Source organism: Ptychodera flava, chromosome 22 (assembly GCF_041260155.1).
Source record: "Ptychodera flava strain L36383 chromosome 22, AS_Pfla_20210202, whole genome shotgun sequence".
NCBI classification, from domain to species: Eukaryota; Metazoa; Hemichordata; class Enteropneusta; family Ptychoderidae; genus Ptychodera; species Ptychodera flava.
Window position 1 is genome coordinate 22,298,072 of NC_091949.1, and position 27,260 is coordinate 22,325,331.

Consider the following 27,260-nt stretch of genomic DNA (forward strand, 5'->3'; position numbering starts at 1 on the left):
CGAGCTTAAAACATGTACTGATAATTTCGTGAGTGTTACTTTGATCCACAGCAGATAGTGAAATCCATGTTTATACTTGATGCCTCCCCGTACACAACTAAAACGTTTCTTTTCGTCACATTTGTACGGGGAAAGAAATATCAGCATTTTTGAACACCTGTCGAATAGAAGAAAACATTTTATTGATACCCGGCGACTGAAAATAAAATGACAACAACAACTGAATCGACGAAAAAGACCCAGCGTGTCTGTTTTGGTCCAATGATCGTCACAGTGACGGGCAATAAACTGACCAATACTCCGAGTCGTCAATCAATTTTGTTTTCACCGTCCTTGCATTTGTTCTATGAAAGGGATGCGCCTGCTGAAGGCCAACGGCCAAAATGAGGACTGGAAAAAAACATATTAATCATGTTTGATACCCTTTGAACAAACTTAGCATTCACCTTAAACTTCCAAGGTTTATTTCTCACCGGCTTCATACCTGTCGTTCGACAAATTTGATCAGCATACTTGTTTCTTATTTAATTTAACCTCGATAGTTCGAGCAAAATTTTCAATGCATCTACTGTGAGCCTCATTTGCATCCTGTATGTGAACTTAAAGTTTTCATAAAAAGGCGAGGATTTTCCAGAATTATACCTAACATTGTCTGTCAAATCCCCTCGCTTGGTGAACTTCGTTGAAACTCGTTTTAACAAATGAGCTCTTTAACAGGTTAAGAGACCATCCTTAAACCTTATGTTTTCACCTTAATGGGGTCGACTTATTTGAAAACAAAATTAACATGACTGACTCACACAAAACAGCATTTTCGTCGCTTAAGGAGGGCAAACTGTCACACAAATTTTACTATACAATATTTGATCTCATTGATAGAACACAAATTACTACAAAATTAACAAAGATTTTATTGATTATTTTGGTGCGAACGACCCTTTCTCAGACGTCAATTTTTGCCGCCAAATTGGACTGTCGTCAAAATACATGTGTAAGTGAGGCTGTAAGTGATTAGTCTGCAAGCACACTGACGATTTTAAACTGTTTCATACTAGTCGCGTAAGCTCATGAAAATTGCAATAAAATAAGATCGGTGTTGTGTGCTGAAGAACATGGTGGCGAGTTCATTCAATTCACTTTACCGAAGTGGAGACGAAGAGGCAATTCAGTAATAACTGGTGCGAACGTTATCAATTCAATGTTAATGATACGCCTAATAGCAACACTCCACGTTATGTTTGTCATGGGAGGGCCATTTTCATCCGAACTGTATCATCTATTATAGTCGCCTTTTCACCCACTGAGATAATTAGCCTAAGTGTTAAAATTATTTTCCCCAATCTTATTATTATTAAATGTTGTGGCGCAGTCTTTTTAATAACACTAATGGTATTAGCTTTGGGATTCCCTCGTCTCCATGCACCCATATTTTAACTGCGTGTGTAAAACACAGCCATGGAGCTGGTTGCACCTGTTTCATAGGACCGCGCCTCTATGTTGTAGCCATCTTGTTCTCTCTCTCTCTCTCTCTCTCTCTCTCTCTCTCTCTCTCTCTCTCTCTCTCTCTCTCTCTCTCTCTCTCTCTCTCTCTCTCTCTCTCTCTCTCTCTGCTAGACAACGCAACATATCAAATATCACAGTCTGAACAGATATCGAATATTTAAAGTGTGTAGATCTCTAGTTCCTGACAATCGAACACGCCGGAATAGCTTTTTTGGCGGCAAAATAACTACAAAAACACAGCAAACTGAAAATATCGAAGTTCATGTTGATGTTTTTCACCATAATCACGAACAAAGTATGCGCGAATTGTTTTTTATTTGACACTCGATGTGGGCGTTTGTCGATTTGTCTGAAATGGGAAAATGTCACCTGTAACGCCGAGGTAGGTTGCTTGTCTCAGAAAATGAAACGCAACTTTTGAAAAAATTTCCAGGCAAAACACGTACCATTGAGTCTGATTTAAATCGCTCCCTGCATTATAGTTCATCAAGACATTTGTTATTTTTATGTGGACTTTCGCTCCTGATTGCCTCGAATGACGTTTCGTTGATGGGCGTGTGGCAAAAGCTAATCAGTTAAAGTAAAAATAATATCTGAAAATTAGTGTGGTTAAGATCTGTCAGGGTGATTGGTGGCCATGAAAAAATTTTGATGTACAGCTTGCAAATCGCTAGGCCATATATCACATGCAAGAAACGAGTTTATTGGTTAGGACCCAGTCGACAATTTCATCACCCCGCACGGCAACCTTGTTATTGAGTGAACTTGCCAGCGGAATTAAGTATCGTCGGGGATACAGGACCCTTGTGATTGCTTGCTTCATATTAGGACAGTTTTCATCAATTGAAACTGAGGGACGAATCAGTGGGTTGGAACGATGTCCCAGTCTCTGGTTGTCGCCCACACTCAAACGGATTCATTATCCGAGAATTTCAGACCAGTGTGGTTCCCGAAAACTTATACCAAACGTTATGAATATTATCCGGAACTGCGTCGAGTTTGTAGGCATGGAAATATTATAAAAAACGCTCCAACAATAATGGAATATGACAGCTGACATGCATGATACTTGAACTTAAACGATGCAGGTAATACCGCAGCTGCCACTGCCCTGACCCACAACTTTTTATAGCGACAATTTTAATCATGATCGTTTATTACAATTGAACACATTGGCAAAGTTTACACATATCTTTAATGCTCCAATTTTCAAAACAGAATCCATTTACAAGGGAATGTATTATCTTTCTAATATAAAAAAATGGAGCATTGGAGCATTAGCATTAGTCTTGGTTCATGCCAGTTCTGTCGTGATGTTGTTGGTGCGTGGCGCGGTTGTCCCATTAAGCGTCTTACAAGGACATAGGGGCTACCGGACCCCTTCCTCTTCTCAGTCCATAGAGAGGACAGCTTAAATAATGGCAAAATACAAAAGTCAAAACCCGGACATTGGGCTCTTGTCCTGTCAAGTTAATCCAGAACCGGACTCGGACATAAGCAAAACCGGCTTCTTAAAGAACAACATTTAGTTTTGTCGTTCATCCAGAAAGACAAAGAAATGTTGATGTTTTGGTTCCGCAAACGGTTTGAAAAAAAAAACAGAGAGAATTTGGAGTCGGTGTCGTGATAGTAAACACGGAAATACCAGAAAGTGGTCGTAATAGTAAAATTTTGGACTGATTAATCATACCCTATGACACGTTTTTCTTATCAAATTTGTCGACATTTACCTCGTACGCACGGCCATAAATTTAGTGTTGGTGTTTTCTCGCTGTGTAATGGAAATTCAGTCTCATTTGTTAAGCCCGTATTTTAATAATGAATTACTCTTGACTATCATCTATAATCTCATTAAAGTTTCCAAGGGATGGACGAACAATTTTCTTCTTGATGTCTCATCTTGCGCATGCCTCAACAATGTTGTATACCAGCCTCTCAGTTACCGGATGTATAAGATACTGTATTATTGCAGTGTTACCGCACACCCGGCTGATGTTTTTTTGTTTTCTCTCAAGCCGCACAAATGTTTTCTCAGTGACATAGTGCGTTACACGATTTTGATAGAAGTTAATTGAAAATTAGGTGTTTCCATTTTTGAGAAACTCAACAAATAGCAGAGTGATATGCGGCACTCTAAAAATACACAAACCGCCAAATATTATTCAAGCACAAGCGAATTTGCCGCGTTTAGCATTTGGCAAAGCAGCTCAACCGATTTTGTTTTCAGCGATTGATGAAGACAGATACCTTGTTTTTGAAATTATCCCTCTCACCGTGGAATGTGAAACACAATCAAATAACGAACTATTCGCTGTTGCCATAGTTACGCGGCACGATGGTATTTTGGAAGTCTGTCGGAGTACAATATTTCACGCGTGGCCTATTCCTTTGGAACACATATTTTCCCCGCCCTTTTAGCCCCATGGTCCTAGGTGCACCAATAAACAACCCTCAGTCAACAGAAAGTCAATTCTGAGTGTCTGGTTTTATTCGACAATAACCGCAGAAACCTGTCCCGTCGAGAATGAAAACGACCGTAACCAATCCTGTCAAGTTTTAGATATTGGAAAATTCCAAGCAGAGCGAGTCGAAAGCAGCCAAGCAGCTGACAGCATCTGCTGCGAACTTTGGGCACAGAGCACAACAAGTGAATACAATTATCGCCGATCTTTCATCCGGGCTATCTATTGTTAGCTCGGTGTCATAAGTCATACCTTGTTCGGGTCAGGTCACTTTCAAGACGCGAATTGCACTTTCGATCTCTTCTGTATTTGTTTTAATGGGCTTATAACAATGCCGGTGGCGGTATGGGTGAGCAAGTTGAAGAAAACAGCGTCTAATCGAAATAGTTGGGTTTCTGTAATTTATAAGGTGTAGATTACTGCAAAACAAGACGATCGTGAACAATAATACAACGGATAAGCAATTTGACTGGATGTCTGTCACACATTCCACTCAATGCCGAATTCTCAATCAACAAAGTGACAAAGATCCCAACAGAAGGTTCGTCCACACTTAAAAAATCACAGAACATAGGTTAACAAAGTTAGATTACTTCCGAAAAATGGTTTAATTCCGCCTGGAAACCAGGAAATAATTCTATAGGGGCATTTTTACGTTCTTGTATTAATTCACAGTGTTATGGTAGCATCTACCATTTTCACTGAAACGTGCTTGCGTTTGCACTATCGGCGTAACTTTTGAATTATCGGGAAATGTGATATTTATAGTAAAGAGATATTGTGTGATATCGTACAATTTTCTGTGCAATATGGAAGCTTTCAAAAGGACCAACATTCCCTCAGTGTGTTTCAGTAAACCAAATTATAACAACTCGTTGTGTGACACCATAAAGTAGTAATGCCACCAAAAGGTAGCTGACGTCATCAGGAACTCTATCAAGGACAACACAGTAATTATGATGGAAAAGTCTGGAAAACCTGGATAATTTTCTTGATGTGGCCGAGTCGCATAAGCTGGCAAATACAATGACGTCGACTCGATTTATGGCGATTTGAAATTCATCTCTCAGCATGGGATCCAGTAAATAAATGTCATAAGTATGGATGAATTTTAATCGAAAAACAGCGATAATACACATTTCTGCTTAATCACTTTGGTAGATTAGATGGATATTTCACCAGATTCATTTTAGCGATAAATCAGTATCTCATGAATGCCTTGACGTTCACATTGACTTTTGGAATTGAATGATATCGATGAAGAGATGAGAGCAATTGAGTAAAAAATGCCATGCTGTCTTCAGTTGTGGAATAAACTACAACAGCAAAGCAAAGTCTAGTTTTTTTGTTGGTTTGTTGTGAACTATATACTAAGTGAGATCCATGCCTTCAACTGTGAATACTATGGTGTTTACATGGCCTAACAGATGTTTCTGCCCATTGGAGGCCACACCAATGCATTCACTCATAATTCCTTCAACCTTTGACTTTCAGTTCGCATCTCTTGCTTTATTAGAGTGTACCAAAACAGTTTTCAATGTTAAACCGAAAATGTAGTAATGTGTATTATATGTGTATATGTTTGTACAAACGTATGTATGTATGTATGTATGTATGTATGTATGTATGTATGTATGTATGTATGTATGTATGTATGTATGTATGTATGTATGTATGTATGTATGTATGTATGTATGTATGTATGTATGTATGTATGTATGTATGTATGTATGTATGTATGTATGTATAATGCATGTGTATACATGATGCATATACATAACAGATCTATCTATACATACATTTATACATACATAAATACATTCATTTATACATACATACATACATACGTACCTACATACATACATACATACATACATACATACATACATACATACATACATACATACATACATACATACATACATACATACATACATACATACATACATACATACATACATACATACATACATACAGACAGACAGACAGACAGACAGACAGACAGACAAAGATACATACAATGCGAAATAAGGAGTAAGGATGATGTTAACAAGACGTTGAAAAATTCTTTCACGGTGACTAACTTTCGATACATATATATATATATATATATATATATATATATATATATATATATATATATATATGTATATATGTATATATATACATATTGGAAGAAAACTTGGAACAGGTAAACAATCCAATCAGAGACGTATATAATCGGATAACCAGTGACAGGCTACAACATTCATACATAGTCGAATATACTTACTGTCCTGGAAGTTTAACAGATACTGGCGATTCACTTCTGATAATAGACCGAGTTGTTCGGACTTTGCTAACCTCAAACTGCTGCAAAATTATCAATAGTTTATAATATCCGTCTAGTAAACACACAGCCAAACCATCAAAGCTTTCGTGCAGTCCCGTCTCAGTATCTGACACCGCCTGATCCCTGACATCTCGTGACCTCTGACCCGACATCGTGCCGTGATGATACATATAACGTGGATGGATTATAACAGACACTGCCGATGCCACTGATTTTGTTGACCCACTGGACGTGGACAGAGGGTTTCATTGAAGTCCCTCTACAAAACTTACAACACAGTGACATTAAGTAAGAACGAATACATAATTTCAAACAGACTATTCATGCTTTCTGAAATTTGGTTGAATTTTGAAGTTCTTTTTTCACTGCTTACTTCCGCCTGATGACAATAATTCTGATTTCCATCCCGGAGCTCGCCAAAGAGCAAGCTGATAAACCAGGACTAGTATACACTCCAATGGCCGTGCAACATATGTTGACATACGGAAACCCCCTTCTGTACAATTCATCACTCCGGCAAATGGACATCCTACGTAAGGAACACGCAGAAAAAAAAACTGCGAAGTTAAATATACTGCCCTTTTGATGCAAGAAGTACGAATGTCTTGCTTGACAAAGCCATTCAAATAGTTTTTCGGAAATGTATACTTTGATGGAGTTTAAAACTCTTTATTTACTTCTGTCGCTTGTTACCGTAGCGTCTAATATTTTCACCTCGCGATATACCGAAATTGCAATGCTATAGAAGGTATTGTTAACAGTGGGTGATACACCGTGAGCTGTTAATGATAATATCAATGTTATTATCATTGGTTAATTTAGACAGCATCGAAAAAAATAATCGGTTTGTCATAAAATACATCAGCCCGCCGTCATGAATATTTGGGCTCCACTGAAGTTGAAAGGAGCTTTTCCGATAACTTGCCTAGCAGTTTTGGTCATTTCAGCCGATTGGAACACTATATTTGATCGTTTGATAACTTGATCTCCGCTGACACGTCTTCATACGGATAATGACGATCATAATTTCAAATTTCGGTGCGGTTTCCATTTCTCGAATTTCCATCTCGGATTAGGTCAGAGATTTTGAGTCATTTACGATTCGCCAAGATCACAGCTAATGTGGGAACACGTAACCTCATCATTAGTAATAACAACAAAATATGGTGAATGCATCAAAAGCCATACATCAAAAATTAGGGTTTTTATGGACGAAAATCAGGGGATACCAACTTACTCTGATTAGACAAATGAACCAACATTTATCACGCCGTTGGCGTATTACAAGAATTCATTAACGTCATTTCGGAACTTTGCGCCGGCGATAGATTACGTCGTAAATTGTGCTCGCTTTGAGTGCGTTGACACGTCACGCGACATCCTCGCCTTTTTCGACAGATTTTCGCGAAATTACGTCCCGCGCGTCAAACTTTTAACTAGCTGCAATCTACATCTTAAACAATCGCATTAGAATTTGACGCTATCTGCTTCCGCTCTCTCCCCCCACCTCCCGGTATCACTTTCCACTGTTTTTCGTCAAAATGTGGCGCTGGTTATCTGTATTTCCTCACAAGCAAGCACCAATTTGTCCGTCGACATGTTCGCACCACTGTACCTGATTATAGAGATCGGCAATCGCAACTTAAACCGAGCTGAAGTGAGATCCGCGCGAGGAAGTTGTAGTCAGCTACGGTCCCGGGGAATTTAATTGCTGTGCGCCAGGGAGCATCTGCAACTTCTCAAAGTTAATACAATATTTTGAGAAATAAAATCGTACGGTGATAAACTTGCCCTCCTTGAGAGGAGAGATCTCATTTTCGGTGTCGCATCACCTCTCCACTTGAGGCAGTTCACATGCCCTTTCACCCCAAGACACATTAATTGTGCAAGGTTTCATAAACGCAAGATAGCCGACTTTCATCCCTTTTCTTCGTCTGGTAATTACGGTGGTCGTTCCACGAGCTAATCCAGTCTCTACATATCGCCTGTTCCGCTGACTTCGCCGGGAGCGGCGCGTGCCCGACATGTGTGTATTGTGAAAATGACGTACAGTTGCCGTAGTTGGTGGTACAAAACCACGGCTGGTAGCGCCACGTGCGGTATTGTATCGCCAACCTAACAGAAGATTAAACCTTACAGTGTTATTAGTGCCTTTGTGTTAGCACCAAAGGAACACCATACAGATGGATCTCCCAATTCTCAAAATACATTGAACCCTTCCAGCCTGCCTCACTCTAACCGGTTCCTTCCCCTCGTCCAAAATTTACGATGGCTGTTTAGCTTCATATAAAACACACCTAACCTTAAATAATAAATTTATTTTCTTAGCGAATACCTCAGTTCAGCCGACGTTGACGAGGGTTTCACACTTAAAAGTAATTCCGCTTTCGATTGTTTTCTGTTTTTTTTTCGGTTCTAGACACCCAGGAAATAAATAACACTTAGATCGCTCATTTATCATCCGTTCCCCAACGCTTGCTCAACTTTCATCTTGCAACAGGACATTACGAAAACGATCGGGAATTTCCGCGGGGAAGTCGCGCCGAGAAGAGAAACACGAGGACGGAGCCTGTCGTATTATTCAATGAATTCCTATCTCATCTTTCAATTGCCGCTGACATAATACTCCATGAACGAGTCGGAAAAGTTCGAATTTCTTGACAGGCGAAAGTGATAAAACGAACCGAGCCAAAGTTCAAGCAATAATTTTGAGAGAGCGGTTAAGTAGAACCGCCGACGCGAATTGTTGACGGAAAGTGTTTAGACACCAAACTGTCTCTTCCAATAAATCTCTTTAAAGTCTGTTGAATGCTCGGCGGGTTACAATAATATTTATGCACTTGAGATGCGGCAGTGTTACTGATACCCTATAAAACGCTCTCTATTTGTCCTATATCGCTTGCCACAAATGTATCCTTACAACATAGAGCAATTATTAGCTCACCATGTCGACGTAAACAGTATGCCTCGCCATCGTCTTTATTTGCTTAATTCTAACACAAATATATCATTAACATTCTTCAAACCTAGCTACTGTTTCTAGCATATGAGTCTAGTCTCGCTTTTATAGGTACCATGTGTGATTTGACTCAGACTTCGCCTTGCGAAGGCTTAGACAAAGCCACCATTTTTCTTCCAGTGTGAGGAGTTGACCGGCCGCTGTCTGACATAGGTCATACAGGGGTTAAGAAAACAAAAAAACGAAGACATGATAAATTTCGGGTCCAACATTTCATGTCTGGTCTGCTTTGAATATTGGACCGTGGATGGATGGCCACGCTGTGTGGTAGATGTACCGTCATTCAATCATCATACGGCTACATCTTGAAGTTATTATCATTTTCACACGCCCGAGCCAGAGTTAGCGTCGACTTAAACTTTCTGAAGTTCTCTTCACTTGAAGTTGTGAAACGCCGCAAAAACACAAGATAAGAAACTATGATATCTTATATAGCCCTATTCATTTCTCCTTTCCGTTGCAATTTCCGAATTCAAACTTCCTGAAAAACCACCGATTGATTTACTTTTAAAAAGGAAACATTTATCTTGCTCTAACAAACTAAAATAGAGGAAAATATCAGCTCTCTTCCGGACTGAGGTTTTACCAATTTGAGAAAGTACAGGACAATATGTCTCTCTCCCAACGACAAAGGGGGAAAACAGCCTATTGTATTGACCTGTCTCCTCACACTAACTCACATTACAAACAAACAAACAAACTTCATTCATTACCATAATAGCTTACAAGATTAACTTGAACCTGTACACAATTATGGATTTCGAAGCGTAACGCCTTTGTGTGAAGCATTGTTACAGTAATCATAATGTCATTTCGATGTGACCCTATAATACGAGAGAGAGAGAGAGAGAGAGAGAGAGAGAGAGAGAGAGAGAGAAGAGAGAGAGAGAGAGAGAGAGAGAGAGAGAGAGAGAGAGAGAGAGAGAGAGAGAGAGAGAGAGAGAGAAGAAAATTGTGAGTTGTTCTCCGAAATTCCGTAGGGGGTAGAGAGGAAATGTTCTAAGGAGCATAGCTAAGTGATAGCGTCTATGGGAAAATCACTGATGGAGCCACCACATGTGTCCAACGTATCATCGCTTAAGTCCAACTATTAACATTTGTTGAAAGGCGAGATCTTTATGATGCACTGTGGCGATGGTGGTAAAGATAATAATTGTGATAGGGTGTTTGTTCAGGGAAAGTATACCTCCTTCGAAGCCAATAAATAAACAATAATAATTATCAATAGGACAGATAGTGTTTACGTGACTGAGAAACAGACACCGTGCCGGCATTTTAAGTGTCTCATAGTTCAGAGTCTTGAAAGATGCTGACAGTTTGGTCTTTCTACTATCGGGTGTCGCTAAAGGATACATCATTGAAAGTGTTCCTTTTATATCTGGATTGACTGCCAACTGCCATCATTCAGCCGCGAAGCAACTATTTTGTCTGGGCAGGGCAGTTGGTAAAATAAACCAAGTCAGAAATTTGGAGAAAATCACAGTCTAGATGGAAAAAATAAAACACCTGAACCATGTCGTCTGACACTTTTCCCGCCAAAATGTATGCAATGTCGGCTGAAATTTAATCTGTATATACGACATTTTCTACAGGTTCATAACGCTGCGCTATAACCGTTTATGAGGTATAATTTAACCTTTTTAAACTTCGGCGGTACGCAAGACCCTTCTATTTGAAAAATAAATATATCATTTATTCTCTAATAGCCCCCTCGCTGTTGCCACTTAGACCTAACTTCGTATTGGCATTGACAGCTCGCGCTGGCGAGAACAGTGCGGTGCAAGAACTTGGGTAATTTCATTCTTGTATTGAAGTACAACGTGGTCTAAAAACCTGTCTTGCTGTTTGTGGCCGATTTATGTCTCGGAGTTTGGAAACTTTTGACGGAGGTCAGTGGTTGATGACTGTCCGCAATACCGTGTTTATGATTTGATATTAATTTTGTTGTGCCATTTTTCAAAGTCTGATTTTATCTATAACCTATCTAGTCAAATTAGGATGACAGGGCTGCAGTCATTTCATTTATGGTCAAAAGAAGCCCGCAAAAATATTTAAAAATCGCCGCTTCAAAAATAACAGGACTGGAAGGAAAATGGTTTCATTTATTGAGCAGCATACGGAGTATTTTAAATAGGATTTTGCCAATTAATGTTATGAAAAACAAGTCTAAAATGTACCAGATTTTATGTTTACGGCTCCGCACTTTATCGCACGAATCGAAACTAATTCATTTGTTTGGACGGATGAATATCATAGAGCCAGAGGGGAAGTGTGGCCTGGGAACCACAAGAACACTTGATTTTATGTGCGTCAATAGAACTTTGGCTATCTTTTTGTGAATTTTATCAAAAAATTACTGATTGATTTTCCACGGCTTTCTATCTAATAATAATTTACTTTAGATTAGTCTGCACCCACGATGCTGTGTCGACGACCGGAGGCAAGATTTGGCGGCCAGGAGCAGTGATTCGCCCACTTTGTTATTCATACACGTCGGCCCTGAAGTATGAATTATATTTCCAACTGCTACAAATTTATATCTTATATCATAAAGCAACAGATATTCCTGACGCCAATCGAGGTTCCGGGGCCTTTCAAGATGGCGACTGCCGTGTGCATGTTTGCACGCCTGAGGAAACGTAAATGTGGGTATCCTCACAGAAAATGTGTCACTGCGTTCGGAGTGAAACCGATGCATGACTGCTGTTTGCCAGATCCACTCGAGTAACCACGACCTGAAACAGAAAAAAAAAATAATGGCGATAGTTGAAAGCAAGATTAATTCTCACATCCCACTTCAAATAATGAAAAAAAAAATGAAATAACCCAATCTTGAGGTATCATGTCACACACTCGCTGTGCACATGTCATTGCAAGATGCAGATTGTTATGCGAGGGAGTTGTTTTCTACCGATTACACATGGCTCAATGGATAGCGTTTTGTCTTTTAGGGGTCGTTTACGTTTGTAGATAAACACGAATTTTACATCTCTCGGGACGTAACATATTGCATTATGCACAAGTGGAGTGTTTTTACAGTATCTTAATAATTGGCCGAGTTGAGTTAAAGGTCGCCCCCGAAGAGTTTTAATGATAAATTTACATTCATGAATGTTCAAGTTCAATGTATTGCGACGGTTTCTTTTAGAAACGGCTAAACAGTCGCTGGGACTACCGCGCCTCAGAATTATTTGTTTAATTTATTCATGATTAGCATAAACATTCATTTTCAACGAAATTCAAATTTCTAGTCCGAGGATAACATGGGATTTAGACTGACAAATAATTGGCGTTGACGACTTTCGCTACGCAGACGCTTTGTAATGTGACTTGGAGCTTTGAAAACAATACCCACTATCGTAGCTTTGATCAGATAACGAGTATTTCCTGGAGATTGGATTATTTAGCAAAATGAGCAAAATTACAGTCGCTATCGTAGCAATCGCCGCTGGAATTACTTGTAATATCGCTTTAGTTTATACAATGCCTAACAGCAGTTTTTGGCTCGTAAATTGATAAGCAGCAAATCAACTTACCGCGCGCTTTCAAAGTTCTATTTCTGTGCTTTTGCGTCTACCTGTCATCTGTCATTTTATGATTTGCAAGCTTTATCAGCAGCTAACCATTATGGTGGACTCGTGGCAATTCTTAAATTGGTGCTATATTTACTTCGCGTTAATCTCGAATGTCCGTGAACGCGTACGAGGTTGTCTTTTGTCACTTGGAAAATGATGTGGGCCGAATACAAGGAGAAGTTAAGCAGATCCTGTTGTGTACACTACCAATGGTTGAAATAATGGCGTTTATCGGCGGGAATGAGGTCCCCCCTCTTTCGTATGTTGCCGACAATTCACTAAACTATCGCAGCATTTTTTGTCAATGAAGTGGAATGATTCATTCAAATAAAACCGATTTGCCAAGACAGCCACTAAAGTGTTTGTTGAAAGAATTCTTTTGAATAATAATTGCGCAATGAGGGCCTGTGTATACCTTGGCCCATGTACCACATGGTGCTTCGGTTTTCAAAAGGGCTCGTCTGCAGCCAGTGCTCTTAAAACAAGATTGCGTGGAAGCACGTATGCAAAATGTCAAATGGTGATACTATCGGGAAATGAAAACAGCAGATTACATATTTCTCAAATGGTTATTAAGATGGCTAAAGGGTATCTTACACAAGCAACCATTCGATATCTTGTTTTGATGGCTTAAACAGGCATGCGAGCGAGCGCGAGTGGCACTGTCATTTTTAAATATTTCGATAAAACAAAAATTAAAAATAAGCATAAATAAATCTGATTATTGAAGAGAGTAGTATGGCTTACTTTTGAGAAAAGATAATCCGTGCTACGGCAACGCTGGTCAGAGCCCTCAGTTCCTTCGGTCATTTTTATTTTTTTAATATTAATAGGAGGAAAAAAACTACTGGAAATTAGACCGAGAAGACTGATAACATTTGTAAACACAGCATTAGGAATTACGTGCTCTTCGTACGCTTAAAATACGCATTAATTTTTAAGTCAGAAAAACGGACTTATCTGTGATAACTTTTGGCTGCAAAATGCAATGGAGGCGAATGATAAACCGAGCCTAAGGAATCTAGGTGTTAAACCTCAATGGAGTGAATAATGAACCGCTTGGTTACTTACCATAGCATGAAATAATAGCTAAATGACACCTTGTGATCGCTCGGTGAGAAAATAATAGAAGTTAATGAGAAAGACGACGGTTGGCGATGTTTGACCATTTCACGCCGTGTTACCTATGCTGGTGCCCTACGTGGTTGGTTTGCTGTGAGTGGCTTACTGGTTATCTGGGCAATGCTTAATCTCTGTCTCCAACACAACAAATGAAGCTTAGCCATAGTAGTAGTAAACTAATGAAGCGTCAGATCCCCAACACTTTCTACATTCCATTAAATGCATTTGCCGCGGCAATCAACTATGGCACCTCCAGACAGGCAGGTGTTACAGAGCACTACAGCTGACCAAAGAAAACTGCCACTTTTTTTCAAATTTTCGTCGCAATGCTTCCTAATTTTGGTTTCAAACGATAATTTTTAGTGTTTCATTACATAGAGAAAAGAAAATAAAGTCGAAGAACAACAGATTTTTTTGAAAGGTTGTTTTGAATTTTTAATCACAACCCTGGAAGCGCATCTTTGTCGACCACACCCACAAAACAACATTTATAGGTATTGCGGGACACTCAGGACTCAAGACAGCGGAAAAAAAGATGTTTCTGTAATTCTCGTGATAAATGGCAATTCCTGAGAAAATCGGTCGTAAAGACAGTTGATTTATCCATGATCCGCGACCCAGCACGACAAAAACTCATTAAAAATATTTAATCAAAGTTTCCGGAGGACAATAGATGCTTATCGTGTAGCAAAGCTTCTAATACAGAAGTTTCATGACGTTTCTTACATAATGCATCGATACAAAAGTGCGACGGGCAGTGCTCAAGTGGCGAAGGTCGTCCTAATACCGACCACGCTGATCATGCCTACACTCCGATTTCCCCATAGTACGCTTACAGTTAATGAAACTTACCTGTATGTGCCGTCAGATGGGCGTTTTTACCTCACAACTCGGCTGATAAGCATCAAACGACTTATAAATCATGCATCAGCATTCGTTCTCCAGACGCCCATTCATCACACCTGTCACCAGTTTCCAGATCGCTCTCCTATCTACACCATCTCTAGCCCCTTTCTTGGGACTATCCAAAACTCGGGAATTCATCCCTATCAAATGATGATTTTTCCCGGCCAATATTTACAGGCAGATATTTCATTTCTCTCCCACTGATCTAAAACGAAACGAAATATGACGTTGAGCGAGTGGGTCCCTCCCATGGCTTTTTAAGATGATGACGAGGCGCTCTCTCTTTCAGCGGTTTCTATGAATTTAAGACACTTACGGCTAATCTTCGTACAATTACACCTGCCGCGTTTATTCCAGTATCAGCAATAATTTTTCCATTACAGCGTCCCGCCACAATACGAGATGTCGTCTGCGAAATGTAGCAAGGTTTTTGGCGGGCTCGAAGACAAAAGCGAGTGTCAGTCGTAAAAATCAGAACATTCATGGGAAATTTCCGCGGATTATGATAGAGTAAACAAACGGTGATGTTTGAACCTGTGAATATGTCGCATCTTAGGAGCTTGTGTTCCCCTTTTCTAAATTATATGTTGCAGAGGGGCCATTGTGACGGCAGTTCAGAGTTTCACTTCTTAATATCGTGGCACGCTTTACAAAATTTAATTTACAATGTGTCTGATCTATAATCATTAATAAATCAACTGACAGTTTTGGGATTTTCTCGCTTGGATATTGTTTGTATCCGTTCTTGGAGAAACACAAAGAAAGTTGAAAGCTTACGTTTTAGCGCCAAAATTATAGGTTGGCGTAGAAATACGTCTCGTGCGTACTCCGGCTATTTGCCATGTCAATTTCACAGGGATCTTAAAAACTTTTACCCTCGGTCAAATTAGAAGCACTTCCGCTCTCGACTCCCGGAAAGGAAATTTACTCCAGTGAAAATCGATCAAAAATTGCCGTTTCGGGTGAGAAAGTAAAATTGTCAAATTTGTATCGAAACAAGGATGTCGCTTTTCACAGTGTAACTTCGTTGCATGAGATTGTGCATTAAAAGCTTTGAAAATGAGTGGAGAAGCTATTAACAGTCAGTGGAAGGCTTTATCTCTGATCGGCCTGATGTTTATATTGCTGCACCAAGAGGCCCATTCATCTTGCCCGCTTATTCGTTTGTCTGTTGATCACTAATCCGAGGATCTGCCTTATCTCCCAATTCTGTCAGCGACCAGGAAAACCCCTCCACTTCTCATCTATTAACAATAGACTCGAGCACAACATTCAAAACTGATAAATCAAAATCTATACCTAATTATCGACCTACTCCGAGACTTGAAGTGTGATCTCCACGGCGCCAATTGCCTGCATTTTAGCTAGACCCAAGGAGGATAGCATAGGGTGGATACGCTTGGAATTCTAATTTAAGTCACTTGTTAAATTTTGAGCCAATGTCACATGAGTTCATGCATACACAGGATACTTCACTCTCTATTTTTACTCCTATCTCCTGGGTGTCTGTCGGATAACATTTTCATTCGCCCCAAATCGGTCACGTGGGTAAAATCCTCAATGCTGTATATTAACAACTCGGTACACGACAGAAGCAATCATAGCATGGCTTCTGTTTCTAAAAATTTACGCTGCAAATATTTTTGGACCCTATATTAAGCGTGCACATTATTTTTTTTTTTCGATGAAGTCTCCAGAGTTGATATAATTGTTTTCGACTGTTGAAGGACTGAGTCCGGCGATATTACGGATTATTCCGCAAGGATACTGGAATTGAGTGACTCTAAAAAATTAATGTTTTTTGCGAATAAAGATAAAATGCAAATTGATTTGATCTTACGAAAATAAAAACTAATCTAGCTTCCAGTTTATTTATTAAAGTGCTCTCATAGAAATCTAGACGAAGAGAATGAACGGTATAACGTGTGTTGATTTATAGATCAGAGTTATAATGCATTAAATAGACTGGTAAAATCAATATAGTGTTTTTGTTTTATATTTAAGACTTGTATCTCAGCTGCTTTCCAGGCTGTCGACGGCTTGACGCTAGTTTAGCTAATATATTGGAATTCTGCACAATCTCCTGATTCTCTTGTTTGGCGAGTTTTTGCAGTTGCCTCGATGGCGAATCTGAAGCGACGGATCGTCCGCTGTCCCATCGTATCTCTGACACCGCGAACGTGCGCAAGTTTTGGAATTACCGGTTTGGGCATGCGGGGACTTTTAGCGTTGCACGACCTGCAAGTAAAGTCAGCTTCCGAGCATGACTGAAAGTCACACGCAAATGGTCGAATCAATTTGTACACTTGCGACGCAAATGAGTAGGAACCCGTCACGATGAAATTTATTCAAAGGCATCCTGGTGTCGGCGAATTAGCGAGCTCCGTGGTAATCGCCGAACGGGGTCAGATGCGCAATGCCGAGACTTCAAGCTGCGCGCAAGACAAACTACTGACCCACAAAATTACGACGAAATTAACAGAGGGAAGTCTCTAGTTTAATCAGGCATCAAACAGCGAGCAAGCCTCGTGAAGTTTGCTTTCCGTCAGGGTCGTACCGGGTCGGCGACATCACCACCCTCTTCCATTCTTTGGGATAGTGCAGTGTATCGGAAGCGGTCACCATGCAACAACAGGAAGACTATGTCCGAAGACCGTCACGTAGCTGTTGTCTACTGCCGCCAAGGGGTGGGGTTGTAATGGAGCTACATCGCCGCTGTAAGAGACCCTACTTGTCATAACCAAATTAATATTGATAGGTGCTAATTAGGCAATATGGAAGCCGAGAATTAGATTACTTGACAAATAACAATCTTTTAACTTTTTAGCCGTCCAATCAGAGGGACGGGCATTTGTTAAATAAGCGTAGCCAATAGCTGATGCCTCTCTATTCAGTTTAGACTTTTTTAGCACACTAATAGTGACAGACCATCAAGCGGAACCACACTGCTATAGGAAGGATTTGCCACATAGCTTCAGAAACACGTCAGAATTATTTCTCAACTTCATTAGCGTGTTTTCTTTTTGACTATTTGTGTACCGGAGATTGACGGGGATTTATATATACGTATGATGATGGCCAGGTATCGGGGTGCGTACACCATATCTTTGTTGTTTCAATTCGTAACTTTTTTCCGCTTCTTTTAAAAAACTTTTGTCTTCTCATGTTCTTTTTCCCCCCCTCAGTGTTTGCTTCAGGTTTTGACGTTTGTGTAACTTCTTTTTAGATGAAATCGTTGATCGGTAAAATGCGCGTTTTAAAAGATCACGGAAAATAACGTCGCGGTCAATTTCGTATCTTGCGCTGATATCCCGAAAGATGTCCATAGAGCTTTGCTCACTTCTCTTCTCTATAGAGCAAAAATAATTCTATCATCAGAGCTAATCAGCGAAGTAGGATCTGGGATGTGTTTTAGACCTAGCGCACCGAAGCCAGCGTTTCCTTTTTATTGAGAATGGTGGCAACAGTGCGAAATCTATCGCTTTTCGAGTCGCTGCACAGGCTGGCCTGCCGCAAATAATTGCTCTCGTATCGCTAAAACTTTACACTTCACGCTCTCTAATTCTTTAATGTTAATCCCATTGGCTGATAATCCTCGTATGTTGACCAAATCCACTTTAACATCCAAAAGAACACACTGCGCTGTCAGTAGAATCCGTTGGAGTAAGCAAACAGCTGGGATAGAACAGTCTGTATTTGATTTTCTTGCAGTGATGGAGAACTTCGTTAAATAACCACAATTTTTTTACTTTTACGAGGCTTTCTTCATATAACATCACCGCGGGCGAAAAACTTTATTCCTAATTGTCGCTCAGAATACAATTTTGATATCAAAGATCATTGACATATACCTTTTTTTCCGTTTTTAACTTCAAATTGTCCCGGAAAATCTGTGAAATCAAAATCTGTCGTTGTACGCTGCCTCCATGATTCAGAATTTGTTTTAGTTTTCTCATGGGTGTGTATTGCTTCGGTGATCTGGAACGGTAAACATAGCAGAGACGAGTCGGAGACGACTGTGCGCTCATACAGCACACACACCGTCGTCAAACGCAAAGGAAATCCTTCCGTGAGCTGAAAATTTTCCCTCTCATCAGTTTTCGGATATAGCGTTTTATTTGTCAGACGCGCAGGTTTTTTTGTTGTTTTTTTTCAGCGATCGGGGCATAATTATCGTGGCTGTACCCAAACAAAGCCAATGCTCCCGTTGAAAATCATTAAGATTTTTGTCTGTCATCGGGGAGGGTAATAAAATGGTATCACTTCCTTGCAGCTTCAGTGGCTTCACTTTGACAGTTTGGAAATCGCGCATCCTACTGGCTCGATGCTACCTGTGTCCTTCTCCAATACAAATAGAACAAAGAAGCCGAAAAGTTTAAGGTCGCCGTTTACACCGTCGAGATGGCGTACATTAGGATGTCAAGAGCACAATTTGAATTTGAGTACAAAAAGTAGATTTGTGCCCGATCGCTTCTCTTTTTGTAATCCAATTCAAAATATTTACTCTGCTGGATGTGTTTGTAAACAGAACGGGTGAACGCATCGCATCAATGAGCAAGACTGTAATACCTGCTGTTGTTCTCCTTATTATTAAGTATTGGTTGCGTCTTGCAACTCCGTTGAGAGATGAGCAAAAATGTATATTTTTTGGGCAACTTTTGCGTGCAGTAAGGTTATCACACGTGTGACGAGCGCTTGGTCTGTAAATTTGAACTTAGAGATGGAGATCATCGGAGCGCAATAAAGTGGATCGCCGAACACCATCATTATACGCAAAAGTGACCGTCGCTTGTCTGCGACAAAATGTTGAGCGATGCGATGCCAAGTAACCCCCCCCCCTGCACCCAGAAAGCTCAGGAAATTGTTGAACATTTGGCGCAATCATAATCGAAGTCGAAAATCATATCATACCGTGAAAAATGCGTGTGTACATCGGCGCACATGATGCTAGCTGACCCGCGAGGTCGACTGCCCCGAGGCGGTGTAGTCATCAGTGTAACCGGAATAACAAAAGACTCCGTAAAACAAAAGGAGTGTCTGAAAAAAAGTCGTCTCAAGTTCTTATTTGCCATACTGTACACTCTATACTGAATTCGGAACAATGGTAGATAGGCACCAGAGTGCGTTGGAAAAGGCCGACAACGGCTACATTGTACCCGGGATTTGTTTATCTCCCTAGTTCGGTATAGGTAGGTAGCGTGCTTGATTTAGCATAGGCCCGATGGCTATGTTCATTTCTATTGTGATGTTGAGACGCGGACAGACAAGTCTCACCATATCTTTATGGATGCATGAGTCCCTGCGATTCTGCGATAACTACAGCTCAGGCAAGGTGTTGACTTGAAGCTTGCTCTTTATTCAGCGGTCGCATCCATGCAGAAGTGATCTGATAGACCACACACTACTGCCCCAGACTAACAAAAATTGCAGATAACATTTATCGCTCGCCTTCTTGACGATCGCTTAAGTCAACTTTAAATAACCGGGCAAAATAAGGAAAACCGCCTATATATTAGAGTGTATTGCCGCAAAAAAAATTAAGACTGAATTTTCTGCGGTAGTCACATTACGGGGGCGAAACTTACAACCTTTAACAAACCTTTTTACTTGAATCGCAGAAAAGTGACAGCTTTCTCGTCTGGGATTCGCCAGGCGCCTCGTTTTGCGAGAAAGTTTCATCCGAATCCTCTCGGTTCTCGCCTGACAGCAATGACCCCGTGGAGAGAAGGCCACGGGATGGTGAAAGAAACGTCTAGTTAAAAGTGTGGAGGAGGCAGATAGGTGCGAGAGTGGTCAGTTTCACGGGACTACATGTAACGTTAAAAGACAGACCAAATGAGCGCGAATTTAATAGAACCGAGAACCCCTGGGACATAGTGTTCATCACATCCCCAATGGGCCGATGTTCAACACAATAAAGAAATAACAGATATGCTTTATCGTTTGGAATTGAAAATTGTAGACAATAGGCTGCCCTTACAAAAGGAGCCCCCTAATTTGAACCGTGTCTATTAAATTTCGTAAATTTTCACCCCTTTTTCAACAGTAAATCTTCGAGTACATTAAAAGGGAGGGAAAATACACGGGTCTGATAATAAAATGTTAAGTAAAATAGATGCGCGTTTTTGTATGAACAGTATAGTGAGTCTAGCGTAGAGGTATTTTGCGGAGTGATGGTGGCAGTGTTGCTAGAGCACGGGTGATTTCTGTCGTACAGATACCTCACAGGCTTGTCCGCTGTTTGAGTTTCCTTCAGACGCGATCACACGCGCGCATATAACAGGCTGATAAATTCGCCTTCATAATTTGAACCAGCTTAATGCATATATCCGGAATTCATATCCCACCCAGTCCGACAGAAACAACACAGATTTCCAAAGTTATTTATTTTAGTCTGAGGCACTAAGTTCGTTAAAAAAAAGAGACGAAAGTAATAACTCGTTCGAGTTGTTGTCCGTTTCGGATGGTTTACCCGTGCCGCTACGTTAGCATAAGTTTGCAATAAACTTAGGCACAAATGAAATATACAAGATAGCTTGGATAATATTTTTGACAATGTTGCCAGTTTTGAAATCTCTCACGTGTCATTCATCATCCACGATTGGCTTCAATCTTGATCGCAGTGATAATTTGCTTCCGTCACGCTTTATGATTTTTAAAAATCCCCGATAATAATGAATTATGATGACTCCGGGTCCAGAGTTCCCCCCTCACATCCGGTAATTTTCACAACTTTGAAGGGATAAACGGCGGCGAACCGGTCCTGTGTACCGCTCCCCCTCCCCCTCCCTACCTGAATATTTTTTTTTCAAATTGTTCATGAGGATGATTTCATCAATGCTTGGTGTAAGATACCCGTTTACAAGGAACAACTGTAACAGTAGGCAAGTCGAAGACTTACGGGACAGCCGCGGGATGACAGCAATAAACCAGACAGTGGGAATATTTGAAATCAGCGAGAATAGTCCACATCGAGAGGTTCCATCACGATACAGTCTGTATGTCCCTTGTGTTTCACAAAGGACTAGTAAGATTTACCAGAGAACTCTCTCATCAAATGAAAACTTTATCAGACTTAAAATATCGAGCACTCGGAATAATACCAAACATCGACTTCCAAAAAAGATATTGCTGCAGACTGCATAAATTTGATGAATATTTCTAAATGAATGAATAATACAGGCGTGTCTTGATTTTTTATAGTGCCAAACGCTAAATGTTTGTTTGTACTTTTCAGGTCATGGCGGGGTAAACCAGCTCGGCGGAGTGTTCGTCAACGGTCGCCCGTTACCTGATGTGGTGCGCCAACGCATCGTTGACTTGGCTCACAGCGGAGTTAGACCGTGCGACATCTCCAGACAGCTCAGAGTTTCACACGGATGTGTCAGCAAGATACTAGGAAGGTAAAACATTTACCCAGTATTTTAAGTTTTTATTCTCAGAGCTTTTTAACAATATTAAGAATCATATCTGGATAACCAGGATTTGTTCACCGAGTGTGATAAATAATCTCAGCTACTGCGTTAGCACTTTCTCTGACAGAATGAATTTTTTACTTCATCTATACTTTTCATATTTCTGACCAATCCTGACCTATCTTGTCAAGTTTGTTAAGTAAATTCCACGGAGCAAACGTCAAGCATAACACGACCTCTCAAAATGCCACCAAAACACAGCATATATCAAAGTTTTTATTTCATTTCATATTCCCCATCACATATTTTTCTGTTTTTTATTGTCCCGCAACGTGATTCAAACACCGCAATCTTCGACACTTCTCTGTGGTTGGAATGGATTACTAACATGCTACAAAGACATCTCCCTTGGTTGAACTATTCAAGAACAAAAATCTCCCCTGAAATGGAATATGAATCTGAAGGTCGCTGCATTATGCTTGTAACCTTGTCGACGACGCATAACAAAGTTTGCTTGTTTGTTTGTTAATACATGCGAGCAGGACGTCACAAACCATGTCAAAGTTTAACGAAGTGTGGGATAAATTTCTCTGAATTCGCCATGACTAGTTAGCGTCTGGAACGCAACCTGCAAAACGGTGACTTGCCAGGCATAACAACGGTATATTTGTTCTTACTCGTGTTGAAATTTATTAGTTTTCTGTCCCGTCGTATATCCACTCGGCTTGAATAGAAGTGCTGCACACCTTGGTACACATATCAATTTCGTGCATTAACATAAATATGGTTAATTATTAATCCAAGACGACGATAATTACCATAAAGTGGGATGTGAAATCAGATGAGTATAGCGGAGAAATTAAACCAACCGTGGCCTGCCTCTCACTCACGTGTTACATAATTCGCCCTGAATGAATTTAAAGCCCTTTCATCTGTCTTGGTTTTAAGGCTTATCCGGTTACTCCATGTTTGTAGAGTTAACCGATATGACTTTAAACGGACGCCCGTGACAGCTAGCGCTGTCGGAGGCAACGTCTCGCAAGATCGCTCCGTTTTCTGTAACATGTGAACCTCTATAGTTGAGAATTTATCACTGGGAGAATATTAAAAATGATTTTATCAGGGCCTGACAGTATTTGAGTCTTTACGTATTAAAACGTCTAGAACATGATCGCTGAGCAGGTTGACTAGAACTTTTTTTTCCAAATGAAGTCGATGCCCCCGAATTTTGTCACTCCATTTGCAGCCAAATTCACCTAGGCAGATACAATCATAAAGCACTTTATATGTTGGTTACATTATCTTGTCGTGTCTGATACAGTCAATTTTCACCAACGTCAGCCGGGGCAACTCAGCCAGGCAGAAGTATCGCTGGATTGGTAGAGACTATATTACGGTCTGTGTTTAAGCTTCAAATAGCTCACTTATTGAGGCCGTTTACCCAACTGAGGTACGCTGATAGCCGCCGCATCGTCAGCCACAATTTATGCAAAGTAGAAGGCTAGTCCGATGTCTATGGTTCCCGTCACGTCTGTAGCTACGGACATTTGTCGATTTGCCATTAAGGCTTTTAGCTTCGCCTTAGTTTACGGGAAATTTTCCATTAGCTTGCCATTTGTCTGTTGTCTAGGTGTTTTATGACTTTCTTAGCCAGAAAATGTACCGTAATTTAGTCATTTCGAGTGAAAAACGGAGTCGTTTTACTTGAAATACCTACATTACGTTCTGTACACATTTCCATTTCAAAAATGACAGGAAGACGTACAATTTGGCGGTGGTTATGTCTCTCGTTTGTTATATCCATCACTCCAAAAACTCCTATTTTTCGATGATGATTTTTTGCTTGACACTGCTTGGAGTGTCGATTGGCAACATCTTTTAACAGCCAAAAGACAGTTTCAGTTTGCCAGGGCCAGAGGTTGCTCATTTTCAACCGAAGTAAAGCTGGCACAAAGTGCTCTCTATTTCGAAATTGAATTTATCTTGAAATCTATATGACAGTGGGAAATTGAGTCGTTTGCTAACGTATTTATAATGCTATTCTATACACTCGTGCGTGGTGCGAGATAATATACGGATTGACTGTATCTCGCCCAAAACCGGTCAAGAGAGCTTTGTACAATAACCGCTAGCGACAGAGAGTGTTTGCTCCGACGTCAAACGCAGATGGTGCTGTTGTGGCGGCGAAGGCGACTCATGACTTTCCACAGTTTGACGTACACCGAGCGTGTTCATTGATTGCCTACGCTGAAATGAGCAGCCATAGCGGTCACTATTGAATTGACTCGGCAAACAAGTGTAAATTTGCCGTCGGTTTTGAGTTTCAGTCATTGGTCGGAATAAAGACTACCAGATTATGATGCTTACTTTTGTACCTCTAAATGATTTCAACATCAAGTGTGAATTTTTCCTTTATATTTCCACCTATGAAACTTAAACAATTCTTTTCGCTAATGTGAGTTTTTGAAGGACCTTGTTCGTGTCAATTGAAGCATCAGTGCCTCTTCACATTTTAAAGTGTATTGACTCACACACAAAACAAACATTAACTTCTCCCTCCTTATTTTTTTGCTATTTATTGTTGTAGGTATTATGAGACCGGTTCCATCAGACCAGGTGTCATTGGCGGAAGCAAACCCAAAGTCGCAACTCCGAAAGTTGTCGACAAGATAGCCGACTACAAACGCCAGAACCCGACAATGTTTGCTTGGGAGATCCGCGATCGCTTATTAGCAGAAGGTGTTTGCGACAATGATAACGTGCCCAGTGTTAGTTCCATAAATAGGTAGGCAGCTCGGTATCTCTCGATTTGGCCTTATCACTACTGTATCCAACTATGTCTTGTGTCGCGCTCACTTATCCAATGCAAGGTGTAAATTGGGAACTGCTTTTAGCAAGTTCCGATGCTTTCATTGTGTTTGTGACCCTTTTAGATGAACTTTAACTCACAGCCTGTTTAATAGTACAATTTCCCGCCAGTTCCTGATAATGACTGTTGATGGTACAGTTTATTTCATCCGCCGATCTTTTTTTTTTCTTCAGTGCAAGCATGTCAAATTAGCTCTTTACGTTTGAAATGTACACACAATATGAGACCACCAAGATGGCGGTTTTTACCGCCGAAATTGTCGACAAAATTTTCTGAAATTTCGTGAAAATGTCATCAAATTCCTTTCCAATTTTGCCCGATTAGTGTCGAACAATGCCGTTTTGTAAGCAACTCTGTGAAATTGCGAGGAAAAATGGAGTGGAGTTCGAAATGGTGTTTTCCGGAAATTGCTAGTGGCATTGTGTAGTTAGCCAGGCAGTAAAAACGAGCCCTGCAAACTGACAATGCCTCAAAATGTAGTCAGACGAGAAATAAATCTCTAAGTGACTTCAGGGAGTTTTTCGTTTTATCGTTTACGTTTCAAAATGCAAATTGGGGGTTGCAACATGTCTCAAAACACTTGTGTTATTACAGATACGGCTTTTCTGACTCCCAGACCAAATTTTCTCTCGTGTTCTCGATATCTGATCCGACCTCCATAACACTGCAAAAAAGTATCACGAACTTGATAGAAGCGATACTGCACTCTCGTCGTTTCAGCCAAACTATTCAGCCTGTGCGCGCCAAGAATTTAGAATCGCATGCAAAACCACATTTTAACGAAAAGCGGCAAACTTTATAGCGATCTCCACCATGTTTGATTTACCTGTTTTAGTTTTTTGACAAATCAATGGAAAAATAAGCTTACCACTGAAATATGCGTTCAGAACTTCGCAGATTGTCGCAAAATGTCAACTCTTAAGATGATTTGTTGGGATTACAAAACGTTACATATTTCGCCTGCAGGATTGTCCGAAACAAGATGGCGGAGAAGGCCAAAGAGCAGGAACAGCAATTTAAGGGCGTCAACTCGACATCGACATCTATTTCCCCTTCCTCAACCAGCCCACCAATCACAGTTACAACAGACACTGACAGGTGCTCCTACTCTATCAATGGTATATTGGGAATACCGCCCGGTACTAAACCAACCGAAAAGAGAAAGAGAGAAAGTCAGGCCGGTAAGTCGACTATGTTTACATATTTTACGTCGTGCATAACAAAGGAAAACAGCACGCGGGATTTTAATTTTTTTTTATTCAACACCATCTACTGTCGACAACCTTTGTCCCATATATTTGAACTACAGACTGGGCTGATATCTGTGCTAAATCATAAGGCGATATGTCGTCAAGTCCCATCGTTTTCGCGCCACTTGATCTTTCCCGCTAAAAAAGGTAATTGAGGTCGCACGAAGACGAGGACTATGAAACTAAGATTTAACAGGTAAATTTTAGGGTACAAAGCGAGTTTGGAGTCGTTTTGTGAAAAAGTGTATAAGATATTGTCAGTATATTTAATCAAAAAAGCAAGGAATTGGACTTAAAATAATGAAATGCCTCGAAAAGGATTTCGTGTATTGAATTTATTGGCATTTCTCTTCTTTTTGTTTTTTGAATTTAGCTCTTCATATTTAATTATGTATTTTGCAAAGTACGAAAAAAGTGCGTTCGAAGTCCAGTAAAACGCTATGCTGTAGCTTTGAAAGTAACATTTATGTTAATTCGCACTCCGATCTCGCTAGTTATAATAAAAAAAAACACTATTAGGACCAACTTCAAACGCAGATGAATTTCTGATGAAATTATGGTTATCATGGCACATTAAATACAGAACGTGCAGCAAAGTGGAAAATGCAGTTTTCAAAAACATGGCGTATGACACAGCTAGATGGATTCAAATGTCACATTCACGATCCATGCAGTTAGTCGTTTTTGTCATTGTCTTTGCCACTAAATCCTTGAAACTCGTAAGTTAAAACAAACATGTCAAAACACACAACGCCAAGTTTAATAGATTTATTAAAAATAATATTCTATCCCTTTCTAGATAATTTC

At 40.2% G+C, this 27,260-nt stretch overlaps 1 protein-coding gene across 21 annotated transcripts in view; it reads left to right on the plus strand.

Annotated features, from left to right (window-relative positions):
* The window catches only part of LOC139122960 (paired box protein Pax-5-like), an 88,415-nt gene that overhangs the window by 45,344 nt on the left and 15,811 nt on the right, over positions 1-27,260 (plus strand). For 13 of the 21 annotated variants that reach the window (XM_070688875.1, XM_070688867.1, XM_070688871.1 and 10 more), the window contains exons 3-5: positions 22,157-22,322; positions 24,922-25,119; positions 26,170-26,384. In XM_070688875.1, coding sequence (XP_070544976.1) covers positions 22,157-22,322; positions 24,922-25,119; positions 26,170-26,384 — 579 coding nt within the window. Of the gene's footprint in view, positions 1-17,401; positions 17,637-17,804; positions 18,010-22,156; positions 22,323-24,921; positions 25,120-26,169; positions 26,385-27,260 lie in introns of those variants that run through there. The other 8 variants (XM_070688878.1, XM_070688864.1, XM_070688869.1 and 5 more) reach the window with 6 other exon arrangements.